The sequence below is a fragment of the Carlito syrichta genome, unplaced genomic scaffold, assembly GCF_000164805.1.
Source record: "Carlito syrichta isolate Samal-C Ts95f unplaced genomic scaffold, Tarsius_syrichta-2.0.1 Scaffold103372, whole genome shotgun sequence".
NCBI lineage: Eukaryota > Metazoa > Chordata > Mammalia > Primates > Tarsiidae > Carlito > Carlito syrichta.
The window spans coordinates 12620-27206 of NW_007047468.1; the positions used below are offsets into that span (position 1 = coordinate 12620).

General features: G+C 56.0%; 1 protein-coding gene across 2 annotated transcripts in view; it reads left to right on the forward strand.

Annotated features, from left to right (window-relative positions):
* The first annotated feature begins 6525 nt into the window (after nucleotides 1-6525).
* Nucleotides 6526-14587, forward strand: part of INTS11 (integrator complex subunit 11) — an 8790-nt gene continuing 728 nt past the window's right edge. The window contains exons 1-13 of one of the 2 annotated variants that reach the window (XM_021716029.1): nucleotides 6526-6630; nucleotides 7134-7207; nucleotides 7881-8109; nucleotides 11752-11850; nucleotides 11931-11965; nucleotides 12308-12446; nucleotides 12785-12849; nucleotides 13279-13468; nucleotides 13610-13693; nucleotides 13977-14066; nucleotides 14140-14302; nucleotides 14385-14492; nucleotides 14570-14587. The exon at nucleotides 14570-14587 is cut by the window's right edge and continues 190 nt beyond it. In XM_021716029.1, the coding sequence (XP_021571704.1) occupies nucleotides 6592-6630; nucleotides 7134-7207; nucleotides 7881-8109; nucleotides 11752-11850; nucleotides 11931-11965; nucleotides 12308-12446; nucleotides 12785-12849; nucleotides 13279-13468; nucleotides 13610-13693; nucleotides 13977-14066; nucleotides 14140-14302; nucleotides 14385-14492; nucleotides 14570-14587 (1333 nt within the window). In that variant the 5' untranslated portion in view covers nucleotides 6526-6591. The remainder of the gene's footprint in view (nucleotides 6631-7133; nucleotides 7208-7880; nucleotides 8110-11751; nucleotides 11851-11930; nucleotides 11966-12307; nucleotides 12447-12784; nucleotides 12850-13278; nucleotides 13469-13609; nucleotides 13694-13976; nucleotides 14067-14139; nucleotides 14303-14384; nucleotides 14493-14569) is intronic. The other variant, XM_021716032.1, reaches the window with a different exon arrangement.

The following is a 14587-nucleotide window of genomic DNA, read 5'->3' on the forward strand; positions in this document are numbered from 1 at the left end:
AAAAAAAAAAAAAAAAAAAAGAAGTTAGGTATCCAAATTCTACAAAACCCTGTGCCCCCTCCCCCCAGAATTCCTGAATCTGGTGTCTGGTAGTCAGAACTGGAATTGTACAGCCAGCTCGCTTCCTTTCCTGGCCGAGTTTACATTGCCCCTGGGATAAATGGAAACCGAGGTATTTTACCTTTTCTTGGCAGATCTGGGCCTTTTTCCTTGAAGCTTTGTAGCTGGCCTTCCATAGGAGGGTGAGGAGCTGCTGTGTTCCCTCCATACAGTCCTTCTGTGTTCTTCAGGCTAACAGTAGATTATCCACATATTGAAGCAGTGTGCAGCTGTATTGATCTGCTGGGAAGGCTTTTAAATCAGAGGCTAATACTGTGCCCAAAATGGTTGGGGAATTTTTGAACCCCTGTGGCAATCTAGTCCAAGTCAATTGGCCTCTGTCACCATTTTCAGGATTTTCCCATTGGAAAGTGAAAATTGGTTGACTCTGAGGAGCCAAATGGATACAAAAGAAAGCATCTCTGAGGTCTAAACAGGTAAAGAAGGCAGCCTCAGTGGGGATAAGACTCAGGAGTATGTAGGGGTTGGGAACAACTGGATGTAAGGTAACAGTGGCCTGGTTCACTGCTCACAAGTCTTGAACTGGTTGGTAGTCGTCTGTCCCTGGTTTCTGGACTGACAGTAGTGGTGTGTTCCAAGATAACTGACAGGGCTGGAGGATCCCATATTTTATGTCTTTCCGGATATTTTTGGGTTCCAATCTGTGTCTTGCGTGGGATGAAATACTGTTTTTGCTCCAGGCTTTAATTCTCTTTATTACTGGGGGTATGTTCCAGGCTAATCCGGGGTGACTGTCCTCAGCCCATACCCCGGGCACCTTAAAGGGAAGTCCAGGTTCCTGCCAGGGCTTTTCTGTGAGACTATAGAGATGCCACTCTTCTCCCTGGGGAACCGTGAGTCATAATTTTTGCTTCAGGGTTCCTCAGGGTTAAAGCTGCCTGTCTGTCAGAGAGAAGTTATCTGGGCTTGCAGCTTTCCCAAGAGGTCCTGACCCATTAAAGCCGCTGGATAGTCTAGGAGGTATAGGAATTTGTGGACAACTTCATGGCCTTCTAGATGACATCGGACAACGAGCCCGACCACCTGTGGCTCCCACAGCAGTGACCTGTCTTGAAGAGAGAGGGCCCACCGGTTGGGTTGCCACAGAATGTTCCGCCCCGGTATCTACTAGGCTTCTGGGAGCCCAGAAAAAATGGAGCCTGGTCTGTCCTAGTCTTCCCCATAGTGCTCCATGGCAGCCAGGCCAATGAAATTATTCTCAGGGCCACATATGGTTGGGATGCAGGCTTGTATTGTCCCTGAACCACCGGTCCTCTCCCTCTTCCCTGGGGAGTCAGGTGAAGATCTTTCAACTCTGGACACTCATTCTTCCAGTGCCCTTCTCAGAAACAGCATGTGCATTGGTTCTGCCCCAATCTCATCATCTGGCGGGGGGCCCTTCTTGTTGGCCCCTCCACTGGCCTCGGCCCCAGCTCTGGCCTCATCCTCATCCTGACGGAGCAGCTTCCCAGGTGTGCCCCGATTGTTGTACCAAGGCGGTGGCAAGCAGATCTACCTTTTTTTTCATTTTGCAGTCTGCCTTCCTTCGGGCCTCTTGGTCTCAGTTAACAAGCTGTCAGCTGGCTAGCATTCATCCTGGCAAAGCTCTCTAACTTCTACAATTTGCGCCAGATATCTCTTTGAGCCTGACTGACAAAAGCTGCATTAATCATTCACTGATTTTTGGCTGCCTCTGGGTTGAAGGGGGTGTAGAGACGAAATGCCTCACATAGCCTGTCATAAAACTGGCTTGGGCTTTCTTCGGGACCCTTGGAGCACCTCTGAGGTTTTGCTCATGTTCATAGCCTTTTTCCCTCCTTCTTTCATACCTCCTAAAAGGGCTTCTTGATAATGCTCAAGCGTTTGAAACTCCTGGCCATCGTTAGGGTCCCACTGGGGCTTTTCCTCGGGGACTGATTATGAGCATAGGCTTGTGTATTCAGTGTCCCTGCAGGGGTGTGCTCTTCCAACCTCTTTAAAACAGCCTGAGTAATTCGGCAGCGTTCTTCAGTGTTAAACAGACTTAAGAGAAGCTGGCAGCAATCAGTCCAAGCAGGCTTGTGGGTTTGGATGATGGACTGCATTAGATCAATCATGGCCTGAGGGTTCTCAGTAGATGAAGGGGTATGGTTTTTCCAGTTCAGGAGATCAGTAGTGGTAAGGGGCTGATATATAAAAGTATGTTGCCCCTTTGGATCTGACAGCCTGGACTGTAGTAGAGGGGTCCTCTAGTTTCTCTCAGTGGCAGTTATAAAGCCTCTTGGCATCCATGGGAAGGGGGCTGCCAGCAAAATTCTGGTCCCTTCCTGCCGGGGTATATGGCGTTAATACTGGCGACTCTGGAGTAGCTGCTGCCTGGGGCGTCTCGGGTGACTTTGGGGAAGGGGTGGACTCTGGGGTGTAGACATCTCCTGGCATGGACCCAGCTGCGGCAGGTGCAGGGAGCGCGGGTGGCAGTGAGGGGTACAGTGGCGTATAAGATGGGGGGGTCTTCTCAGCTTCCTCAGACAGAATGGGCTTTCCCAGTCCTGGTCAGCATCTTGAGGAGCCATTATTTGGGCTAGCATGATTTTACAGTTCTCTTCTTGACAGGTTCTCTTCCCAGGTGACCGAGGGAGAACTACATCTTGCCAGCAGCCAATGCAGGGAAATTGGCCAGGGTGGCCAGGGTCCCCCACGATCCCTTAAACACCTTCTGACTAATTCTTGTCTAGTGACCCCTCCAAGGGCCAGCCCCCCCCAAACAACGGCCAGTCTCTTTCACAGAATGTCTAGAGCTTTCCGGGAATCAACTTAATACCATAGTCCCCTGAATATCCCTTTTCGAAATTCTTTTTTTTTGAGTTGGAGTCTCACTCCGTCGCCCCGACTGGAGTGCAGTGGCATGCTCCCGGCCACCGCAGCCTCAACCTGCTTGGCTCCAATCCTTCCGCCTCAGTCTTCCAAGTAGCCAGAACTACAGGTGCATGCTACTACGCCCAGCTGATTTTTGATTTATTGTAGAGACAAGGTCTCGCCAAGTTCCCTGGGCAGGATTCAAACCCGTGGGCTCAGGCAATCCACTCACCTCGGCCTACCAAAGTGCTGGGATTACAGGCTGAGCCACTGAGCCCATCCGATATTCTTTACCATACTCTCTAGGGGGGTAAACTTAACTCTGTTTGCCACCCATTCCCTCCCACTAAAAGACGACAATCACACACAAGATGGGGAAGAAAGGGAAGGGAAAAGGGGTGAAAACTCACTTTGTTTGTCTCCAGCTATACCCCTGACAGGGATATTTCAGGTGCCTTCTAGCAGTAGACAAGTCGGTATAAACCCCCCACTAGGTCTCGATTCAGGATATTCCTGAATCTACCTACTCTCCCCGTTAAGCCGAAGGTCACACTGGAACCAAATCGGGATGCTGCACTCACTTCACCACTAGGTGGCGTCTCGTTCACTCTCATTCACACAGTGTCTCCAACCCACCACCCAGTGCCTTCGAATTATGGATTCATACCCCTGTGGGACGACTTGGGCAACTCTGGGAGGTGATCAGGCTCTCCTTCTGCCTCTTAGGGGTAGGTCTACCAAACTGAACCAAATCGGACCCAGGTTCTTACCGATCTGATGGGCGGTGCTCCCTTGGTGACAAGGGAGGTGAAAGTACTGTCTCTGCCTCCCAATTTCCTGGCCAGTGCACCAGAGATGTGGCAGAATCCTTTACAAAGAGAGATGGGACACCAAGGCTTCTTTGCCAGGAAGCAGTGCTTATTCATGCTGGCACCGGCTCAGCAGATTCACATCTAAAGGCTGAGCCCTGAGTGCAGGGGTGCATCACCTTATATACATTTTTAGCTTCTTTGTCTTATAAGACTACATATTGGTAATATATATTGTGATTGGATATTTCATAGCTCAAGGTTGCAGCAGGGTTACACATGCGCATTATAACTTGGGCCACATTACTTTCTCTCTAATTTTTTTTTCTTTTTGGGTGGGGGGGAAAGACCTTATCTTATTATACTAGGAGGGCCCTTTCTATATTCTGGGAAGGACCTTATCTTGTTGTGCTAGGAGGGGCCCCTGCCTCACCTGGTTTAGGTATAGATCCCAGTATAGACACAGCACTTGGTGTAGACATAGTGCCCAGTGTAGACAGTACCCTGTGTAGACAACGTGTGGTGTGGACACAGTGCCTCATGGAGTCACAGCATCCAGTGTAGACAACATCTGATGTAGCCATAGCCCCTGGAGGAGCCACAGTGCTCTCTGCAGCAGTGGCACCTGCCATCGTGGGCCCTGCACCCTGGCGCCTCCTGGCCGTGCCATGGCTGTATGCTGCGGGGGTGGATTCCTCCCTCTAGCCTTCCTTTGCATCCTCACCTGCTCCCATCCATCCACCGCTGGGCTTGTGCCCGGTGACCTGCTGTCAGCTCTCAGTCAGCCCTTGCTGAGCCTGACCTCCGCAGTGTTCATAAAGCAGCTTTGCTCTCTGCAGAAAAAGTGAACCCACGCTTCCAGGAGTCCTGACAGGGTAGACCAGCGTGAGGCAGGAAAGAACTTCCCAGAGACCAGGGTCCCAGAAGCAAGGGGGGCCTCGTTTGGTGGCCACCCTCCAACATCCCTGGGCTTTGTCCATGCACACATGCCATGCACTGTCCTGGAATCCACTTCCTTCGCAGGGCAGGGCATTGGGGCTTCATCCCATACAGACGTCCTCATGGGATGCCAGGTCCTCCTGCGAGTGTGAGCGAGCCTCGGGTGGTGCACCCGGACCCCGGCCTGGACGCTGCAGCGAACAGTGCACATCCCATGTCACTGTGCACCGTTGCCCCATGGCCCTTCGAAGTCATTGGCATGGGGCCCTCTGGCCATGGTGGGCTCTGCGCTCCCTGTCCCAGCTGCTCTCGGAGGTCTCTGCGGGCTCCTTCAGCCCACTGCTTGCCCTTTGGCCTCTTTTCGGCCTGTCCTGTCCGCCTCCCTGGAGCGTCCTATGTTATGGACTTAGTTTTCCCAAGTCTGTTCTCGGGGGTGCTCCAGGCTCACAGTGGTGTCATCGAAGCCGAGTCCCTGCTTCCCTGTTTTCCCTTCACCAGGTACTGCCTTTCAGGCTCTGCAGTCACCCCGTCCTGGTCTAAGTGTCCTTGGGGTCACTCCCACTCCAGGGCCTTTGCACACCTGTCCTCCCATCCTGGGAAGTCATCTCCTCAGGGAGGGCTTGTGTTTCTGAAAGTTTCCGGGCACCGTCTCATCCCCTTCCATGCCTTGCTTTTCCCTGTCACAGTCGTCTCCACCTGCCACGCTCGTTGCCTGTCTCTGGGGATGGGGACATCTCCTCCTTGGTGTTTTCCTGTCCCCACGTCTCCACTGGCTCAGACCCCTGCCTTTACTCCCCGGGGTTGCTGTGGGTCCTGCTGGGAGGCTTTGAATCTGAACAGACCCTAGCCCACTCTTGGGCTGAGTCCCTGGGTGCCTCTGTGACCACAGGCCCTCAGCTGTGAAGAGGGCGGCCCTCCTCTCGAAGGTGCTAGTGGGCTCTGTGACCCCATGTGGCCTCAGGGCTGGAGGAGCAAAGGGAGGAGGCAGCCGAGACACTGCCCTCAGGCTCCCTCTCTCTGTGGCCCTGGCCACCCAGTCCCCTGGGTGCCCAGGGCTTGAGATGGTTTGCTATCATCAGACCCTTGCCCAAGCACAGGCCATACAGAAGCCGGGTCCCCTTCCCCGTGGGTCCCCAGACTCCAGCGGAGGTGACAGGTAGCCACACGGGGGCTGGGTGTGCCCCACCTTGCCCAGGTCTGCAGCTGGGCAGGCTGCTGGGTAGTCAGGAGTGTGAGAGGACTCAGGCTGGGTGTGGGATGCCACAGGGCCAAAGTGACATGGGGCTTGTGCTGCTCTGAGCCTGGGATGGGGCGTCCATGCCACAGCCAGTGTTGGACATTGCTGGACAGCCAGGGCAGTGTTTCCCTGTGGCGGGGCCGAGGCCACAGGGGTGTTTGTGGTAGAACGTACCAAGAGGAGCCAGCACCAAGACTTAGGTTCCCAGACCCCTGCCTACTTGGGGACAGGTCTTGGAGGAGGAGGCCTTATGAGGGCAGCTTGGTGGAGGGCCTCAGCCCAGGGGACGTCCCCAACGGAGTCCTGGGAGGCAGCAGTGGGGCCCTGCAGAATTCCAGCTCACCTCTGTTGGGTGCCAGGGATGCCATGCGGCATTCGTCCTTGGACTTTGTAAGTGGTACAGAGGAAGCATGGGCAGTGGGGCTTTGTCCCCTCCCTGCTTTCCTTCCTGTGAGTGGGAGTGGCCCTGCCTCAGCTCCAAGCCTGTTCACATAGTGGTGCCCACCCCTCTTCCTTGGTGCAGAGCTTGGGGATTAGGGCCTGTGGTCATGGGGTGGGGCAGGGGTAGCGAAGAGGACTATAGCGCCTCACCCATCCAACCCCCCTTGGGCAGGCGCTGGCCAGGATGTGGGCCGGAGCTGCATTCTGGTCTCCATCGCGGGCAAGAACGTCATGCTGGACTGCGGAATGCACATGGGCTTCAATGACGACGTGAGTACTTGGGTTGGGCCGTGGCCTGCCTGTCACCTCTGCAGCTGGCCTTGGGGTGGCAGGGGCCTGGCCTACCTGTCGCCTCTGCAGCCTGCCTTGGGTCAGTGGTAATTGTGCCTGGATAGCTGCCCTCTGTATGGCTGGGCCGTCACTTCCCCGGGCCCCATCCTTCGGCAGCTGAGGCCAGGCAGAGGCAGCTGCACAGGGTTCATCTGTGCTGGAGCTAGGCCCCAGCCCCTGCAGGGTTTACTGTGGTGGGCCCCCTGGGTACAGCTTTTAGCCTGGATGCATCGGTGAAATCAGGGAACCGCAGCTGGCAGCTTGTCCCCTCGGGGGCTCTAGACAGCAGCGGGCGGGGAGCTGCCTGCAGGTGGGGTGCCTGGCCTGGCCTTGAGTCTGCCCCCTGACCTCTCCTGGGGCCACTCACTGGGGCAGGCTGCCCCTGCTGCTGTGCCCTGGAGCCCGGCAGCCCCCCGCACTATGACCGCACTCTCACCCCACAGAGGCGCTTCCCCGACTTCTCCTACATAACCCAGAATGGCAGACTGACTGACTTCCTGGACTGCGTGATCATCAGGTGGGCTGTGACAGTCCTGTGCCTGTGGAGGCCACGGGCTGTGGTGTGTTACATGGTGGGTCGTGTGAGGTGTCTCCGGGCTGCCCGTGTGGCTCACGCACAGAGTGGCAGTCAGCCCCTTGGAGCTGGATCACTCTGTGGAGTGTGCCCATTGGCCGTGTCCTGTGTGCTGTGGACAGAGTCTGGCAGGTGCCCAGATGGGTGAGGCCGTGCTAGGGCAGCCGGTGACACCCCTCCGAAGCAGTGTCCACAGCTGCTCCAAGCCTCTCGTGGTTCCGGCTCCTTCTTGGGTGTGGCTGGCACTGTGGTTCTCTTTGCCCCCAGGGCCTTCAGCCTGGCTTGGTGCTCTTTCTGCCAGGAGTCTGACACCCACCAAAGACAGTGACACTCTCCCCCAGCACGCTGTTGCCCATAGCCACTTCATGTCTCTTGAAGGCATGGCACCCAGCGGGCACGTTGTGATGTTGGCTTGCTGTTGCTCTGCGAGGCATCTGGGGTCATGAGTCCAGGGAGCCAGTGGCTCTGGCGTCTTGCCGTTTCTGACACCTTAGCACTCAGGATGGCGTCTGACACTTAGCAGGCACCCAGCGAATGGCGGCGTGGGTGCCCGTGCCCAGCGGGTGTGGTGCCTGGGGAAGAGATGGCCCAGGCTGACCTGTGCTGCATCCCCCAGCCACTTCCACCTGGACCACTGTGGGGCGCTCCCCTACTTCAGCGAGATGGTGGGCTACGACGGGCCCATCTACATGACCCACCCCACCCAGGCCATCTGCCCCATCCTGCTGGAGGACTACCGCAAGATCGCCGTGGACAAGAAGGGCGAGGCCAACTTTTTCACCTCCCAGATGATCAAGGACTGCATGAAGAAGGTGGTGGCCGTCCACCTCCACCAGACGGTCCAGGTCAGGATCCCAGCCTGGGCAGGCTCCCCACCCAGTCCCCTGGGCCCACTGCACAGGCTCCAGGGCCTCAGGCCAGCCCCCCATGTCACACTTGTGTCCAGTGCCTGAGGACACCAGGAGGTGGCAGTGGGCAGGTACACGGGGTGAGTGTGTGTGTGTACGCCCGCCTCTGTTTGCACCTGGCTCTGTGTCTGAGCGGCACTGAAGACGCCAGAGGGCGGCTGGCTGGGGTGCCTGAAGGGACACTTGTGCCTCCTGGGCATTTGATGTCATGAGAGACTTGCTGGAGCCTGTGGTTGTCACCAGCTGGAGAGACAGAGACCAGGTGTCTGACGGACCGGCTCTGAGGGCTCCCAGTCCCGGGGTGGTAACGTGTGCGGGTCAGGGAGGTGGTGCAGCGAAGCAGGCAGATGACCAGTCACTTGGGTAAAGTTTCTCACAAAGCCTAGGGACCTCTGGTACAGTCTCTGGGTTTTGCTTTGTACGTTTTTGATATGATGTTATTAGCAGCTTCTACATCTTGGGTCACCTTGTCTTTCTGACCGTACCTTTTGGCTGTAGGAGGCATGTTTATCTCAAATAATGCTTTTCGCCTTCAAGTTCACTTTTCACCTCCCACCCTGCCTTAGTGTCTTCGTGGTATAGCTCTTCCCATCTTTTTGCCATTTCAGCCTTCCTATAGCATACTTCACATGACGTTCTTTTAAGTAGTGGGTAGTTTGGCCGGGCTCGGTGGCTCAGCCTTTAATTCCAGCACTCTGAGAGGCCGGGGTGTGTGGATTGCCTGAGTCCGCGGGTTCGAGACCCACCTGGGCAACTTGGCGAGACCTCATCTCTACAATAAATCAAAAATTAGCTGGGCGTGGTAGCGCACGCCTGGAGTTCCAGCTACTCGAAAGGCTGAGGCAGAAGGATCACCGGAGCCCAGCAGGTCGAGGCTGCGGTGGCCGGCAGCGGCCATTGTACTCCAGTCTGGGTGACAGAGTGAGACTCAAACTCAAACTCAAAAAAAAAAAAAAAGTAGTAGATAGTTTGTAGTTTATTACAGCTTGGTGACTTGTGCTCAGGTGGAGCATTTAGACTGTACATTTAATAAGATAGCTTTGAGTTTAGCTGTCCCAGGTATTTACTTCCTGTCTGTCTTACCTCTTCTGTTTTTTTCTTTCCCTTACTGCTTTTTTTTTTGGCTTTTTAAAAAAAAATTTGTTTCTCCCTTTATTGACTTAGTAATTATGTATTTCTTTATTTCATTTTATTTCATTTCATTTCATTTCATTTCATTTCATTTTATTAAAGCAGGATTTATTGAGAGGACAGAAAAACTCCCACAGTGGGAGGGGACCCAAGGAGGTTGCCCTGTATTTCTTTAAATTCTTTTTTTTTTTTTTTTTTTGAATCGGAGTTTCACTCTGTCACCCAGGCTGGAGTGCAGTGGCATGTTCACAGCCATCTCAGTGTTGACCTGCTGGGTTCTGGCAATCCTGCCTCAGCCTTCCAAATAGCCAGAACTACAGGTGTGCGCTACCATGCCTGGCTAATTTTTTTTTATTTACTGTAGAGATGAGGTCTCGCCAAGTTCATGTTGTCCGGGCTGGTCTCAAACCCATGGGCTCAGGCATTCCATTCTCCTCAGCCTTCCAAAGTGCTGGGATTACAGGCTGAGCCACTGAGCCTGGCCTCTTTAAATTCTTTTAATAGTAGGGATTACAGATGCATCTGTGATGACAGAAATTGCAGTGAGTTGGAACCTTTGCCTTTTTGCTGGACATACAAGAGCAGGGGAGCATTCTAAGCCCACTTACCCGACTCCTGGCTTACCGGCTACCGTTGCTGTGTGTTTTGATCCCCTCAGTATTTTACTTTTTCTTTTCTTTTCTTTTTTTTGAGTAGGAATCTCACTCTGTTGCCCAGTGTGGAGTGCAGTGGCATGCTCGCGGCCACTGCAGCCTCGGCCTGCTGGGTTCAGGTGATCCTTCTGCCTCAGCCTCCTGAATAGCTGGGACTACAGGCATGTGCCACCACACCTGGCCAAGTTTTTGATTTATTGTGAAGACGAGATCTCGCCAAGTTGTTCAGGCTGGTCTCGAACCCTTGGAATTAGGCAATCTTCTCCCCTCTGCCTCCCAAAGTGCTGGGATGACAAGTGTGAGCCACCACACCTGGCCCCTCAGTGGTTTTTACCAGCAGGACATCCCTTCCTGTGCTTGCTGAGGCCAGCACTTGATAAGTTTTGGTGTACATTTGCCCTTAGCATTGGCCTCTGTGTACCTTTTGCTGGGACAGTTTCCCTGCTACCTGTGGAACACCAGTGTGGATCTGCTGGTGACTTTCCTCAGCTTTGACTTGCCTGCACATGGATTTGTTTTTCCCTCATCTTGAAAGACTTTCTTTCCTTGGGTAGAGAACTCCAGGTTGACAGTGTCCCCATACTTCGAATATGTAGCTCAGTTTGCTGTTCTGAAGAAAATCTCCCTGCAGGGCTGCTTGGGGCCTCCTGTTCTTTTCCTTGGTTTCTGATGATTCCATCGTGCTGTGTCTTGCTCTGGCTGCTCAGTGTTCCAGCTTCGCAGGTCTGTGGCTGAGTGTCTCCCACCAGGCCCTGCCAGAGTTGCTCCCGCTCCAGCCTCTCTCCTCTCTCTTCCACCTCTCTCTCTCTTTTTTTTTGAGTCAGAGTCTCACTCCGTCGCCCAGACTGGAGTGCAGTGGCACGCTCCCAGCCACCGCAGCCTCGACGTGCAGGGCTCCGGCGATCCTTCCGCCTCAGCCTTCTGAGTAGCTGGAGCCACGGGCACGTGCCACTGCGCCCTGCTGATTTTGTGATTTCTTGTAGTGACCAGGTCTCGCCAAGTGACCCAGGCTGGCCTCAAACCTGTGGGCTCAGGGAGTCCTCTCGCCTCAGCCTCCCAAAGCACCGGGGTCATAGGCATGAACCACCGTACCCGGCTTTCTCCTCCCTCCCCCAGTCCTCTAGTCTCTCCTCCCTCTCCTCCCCACTCTCCTCTCCTCAATTCATTCCCCCATCCCTCCTCCCTCCTCCCCCCATCCCTCCTCCCTCCTCCCCCCACCCTTCTCTTCTCTCTCCTTCACTCACCCATCCCTTTCTCCTCAGCCCGTCCCTCTCTCCTCCCCACTGTCTCCTGCCCTGGCCTGCTCTCTTTTCCTCCAGGCTCCTGGTGTCTGAATGTCTGCCCTCTCTGGACCCTCCACCATCCTTTTGGTCTTTCTGTGCTGCGTTCTGGACACCCCCTCCTGTGTACCTGAGTTCACTGATGTTTCTGGTTACGGGTCACCTGGTTTTGAGTTCATGCCCCGGTTATTCTAGTTCCTGGTTTAAAATTCCCACCTTTAGAGAACAGTATCTGGGTCTTGCCCACACGCTTGGTCCTGCCTCTTGTCTCTGTTGATGTGTGCCAGGTCTGTATCTGGAGACACCTTTCAGGAGCTCTGGAGCCTGTAGTCTGGTGCTTTTCTGGTTTTTACCCATGTTTCACATCTCTTGCATCTGGCTGCTTATGGTTGAGCATGGGGCGACTGGGTGAGGACTTGAGTTGGTGCCCTCTCCTCCTGCCCACTGCCTGCCTGCTCCTCCTCTGTGCCCACCCTGCGCAGCCCGTGGTCTGAGTCCAGCCCTCTCCTCCACAGGTGGATGATGAACTAGAGATCAAGGCCTACTATGCGGGCCACGTGCTGGGGGCAGCCATGTTCCAGATTAAAGTAGGATCGGAGTCCGTGGTTTACACGGTCAGTGGAAGGACTTGAGGCTGGGGAGGGGCTGTCTGGGGTGGGGAGGCAGTCCTCCTCATTGCCACCTTCTCTGCCAGGGTGATTACAACATGACCCCAGACCGACATCTTGGGTAAGCAGGTCAATGTGTGTTTCCTCCTGTGGGTCCTCCTGGAGCTCGGTGACCCTTAGGGGTGGGTGCCAGGAATCTGAGTCGTCCACGCCAGTATCCCCCATGGGTTCTTCTGTATGGTGGGAGAGTTCCCTCCTTCTGAGCCCAGCTGCACAAAAGCACGAGGTCCAGGTTGGGACCTCTGTTCCTCCTTCCATGTGTGTTGCCTGTGACATTTGACCATCCGGGCCTGCCTGCCAGAGCGATCTGGAAGGGTGACTGAGGATGGGGCAAGGTCTAGCTTGTGACACCCGAGCCTCTGCTGCAGGGATAGTCAGCCACAGGCCACACCCTCCACTGCAGGGCTGCCTGGATCGACAAGTGCCATCCCAACCTGCTCATCACAGAGTCCACATACGCCACCACCATCCGCGACTCCAAGCGCTGCCGGGAGCGAGACTTCCTGAAGAAAGTTCATGAGACTGTGGAGCGTGGTGGGAAGGTAGCTGGCGCAGGCAGGCACTCGGGATGTGGGCTGCCCTTTGCATGTGGGTCGGGGGTGTTGTTTTGGGGCACGGAGGGGTAAGGTCTACTCAGCCTTGAGAAGAACTCTGTGGAAAACCCTTCACCGGGAGCTGCTTTGCCCTTCGTGTCTCCATGAGGTCCCCCCATCTCTAGAATGTGGCTGGGACAGGACTGGGGGCAGAAGGGGACGGGCTGGGTCCAATCAGGGCTGCCAGCTCAGGTGCCTGGTTGTGCCCTTTCAGTGGACGTGGCCTGCTGTGCTCAGGGGCAGTGCAGCCCAGGCTCTTGCCTGAGCCAGTCTTACCCGCCTGGCAGGTGCTGATCCCTGTGTTTGCACTTGGCCGTGCACAAGAACTCTGCATCCTCCTGGAGACCTTCTGGTAGGCACAGCCGGGTGGGCGACAGAGGGGCACGGCCTGCACATGGGAGAGCTGGCCGTCCCCCACTGGGCTGTGGTTGGGTGGCACTAATGACCATTGGGTTCAGCGGGACACCCTGTACTCTGGGTGCCACTGGCATCTCAGCCCTGTCCACTGCTGTCTCGGGGGAGCCACTGCATGGCATGTGACCCCCGTGCCTGGAGCTGTGATGTCATGTGAACACCATGGTCTGCTGGCTGTGGTTGGGGCCACTGATCCCACATGGAGCACTCTGTCCACGCAGCGTTTCATAGGAGTTTTAGGCTCAGAGCACTGGTCTCCTGGGTTATGTGGGTAGAAGGCTGGACTTAGCCCGGCCGCACCAGGTTGCTGTGCAGACAAGGGTGTGCAGGGATGACATGGCTGACCTGACCAGGCTGTGGTCCCCAGGGAGCGCATGAACTTGAAGGTGCCCATCTACTTCTCCACGGGCCTGACAGAGAAGGCCAACCACTACTACAAGCTCTTCATTCCCTGGACCAACCAGAAAATCCGCAAGACTTTTGTCCAGAGGAACATGTTTGAGTTCAAGCACATCAAGGCCTTCGACCGGGCATTTGCCGACAACCCGGGTCCAATGGTGAGGCCCTGTGGCAGGGTGGGACAGCGCGGGGCCTTCCGAGTTGTGGGCTCCTGCCCACAGTCTGAGTGGGAGGCTGGTGGTCGGGGCTGCCATGGCAGGGCTGCCTGTGCCCGGGCTCAGTCCCAGGTCCATCCACAGGTCGTGTTTGCCACGCCAGGCATGCTGCACGCTGGCCAATCTCTCCAGATCTTCCGCAAGTGGGCGGGAAACGAGAAGAACATGGTGAGAGGCTGGGCCAGGTGGGGAGCTGAGGCCAGAGGGACTGTTCTTCCACCCACCTCATCCCAAGATGCCTGCTGTTCTGGCCCACGCTGGCCTCGAGAGACTGCTGCCGGGGTGGGCAGGGCCTGATGGTCAACGTGGGGCTTAGACACCCCACACCGCCTGTGCCGGGCAGGACAGCCTGGCTCAGCCCTGGACAGAGTCCCCAGGGGAGCCACCACGGGGTTCAGGTGGGGGCATCCTAGGTGCAGCTGGATGACATGAGCTCCATGCCCGCCTGCAGGTCATCATGCCTGGCTACTGCGTGCAGGGGACTGTGGGCCATAAGATCCTCAGTGGACAGCGCAAGCTGGAGATGGAGGGGCGGCAGGTGGTGAGTTACACCCTCCCCAGTGGGCAGTGGGCCGTGGCACGTGCCCGGGCTGATCACCTGCACTGTACCGCAGCTCGAGGTCAAGATGCAGGTGGAGTACATGTCATTCAGCGCCCATGCCGATGCCAAGGGCATCATGCAGCTGGTGGGCCAGGCTGAGCCACACAGCGTGCTGCTGGTGCACGGGGAAGCCAAGAAGATGGAGTTCCTTCGGCAGAAGATCGAGCAGGAGTTCCGTAGGCAGCAGCGGGCGCGGGGGCTGGGCAGGGTGCCCTGGGCCGCACTGCCCACCCAGACTGACTCCCTCTCCGGGTACAGGAGTCAGCTGCTACATGCCAGCCAATGGCGAGACAGTGACACTGCCCACCAGCCCCAGCATTCCCGTGGGCATCTCGCTGGGACTGCTGAAGCGGGAGATGGCACAGGGTACGTGGCAGGGCGGGGTGGGGTGTGGACAGGGGCGGGCTACACCACGGCTGCGCTCATGTCCCTGCCTCCCACAGGGCTGCTCCCCGAGGCCA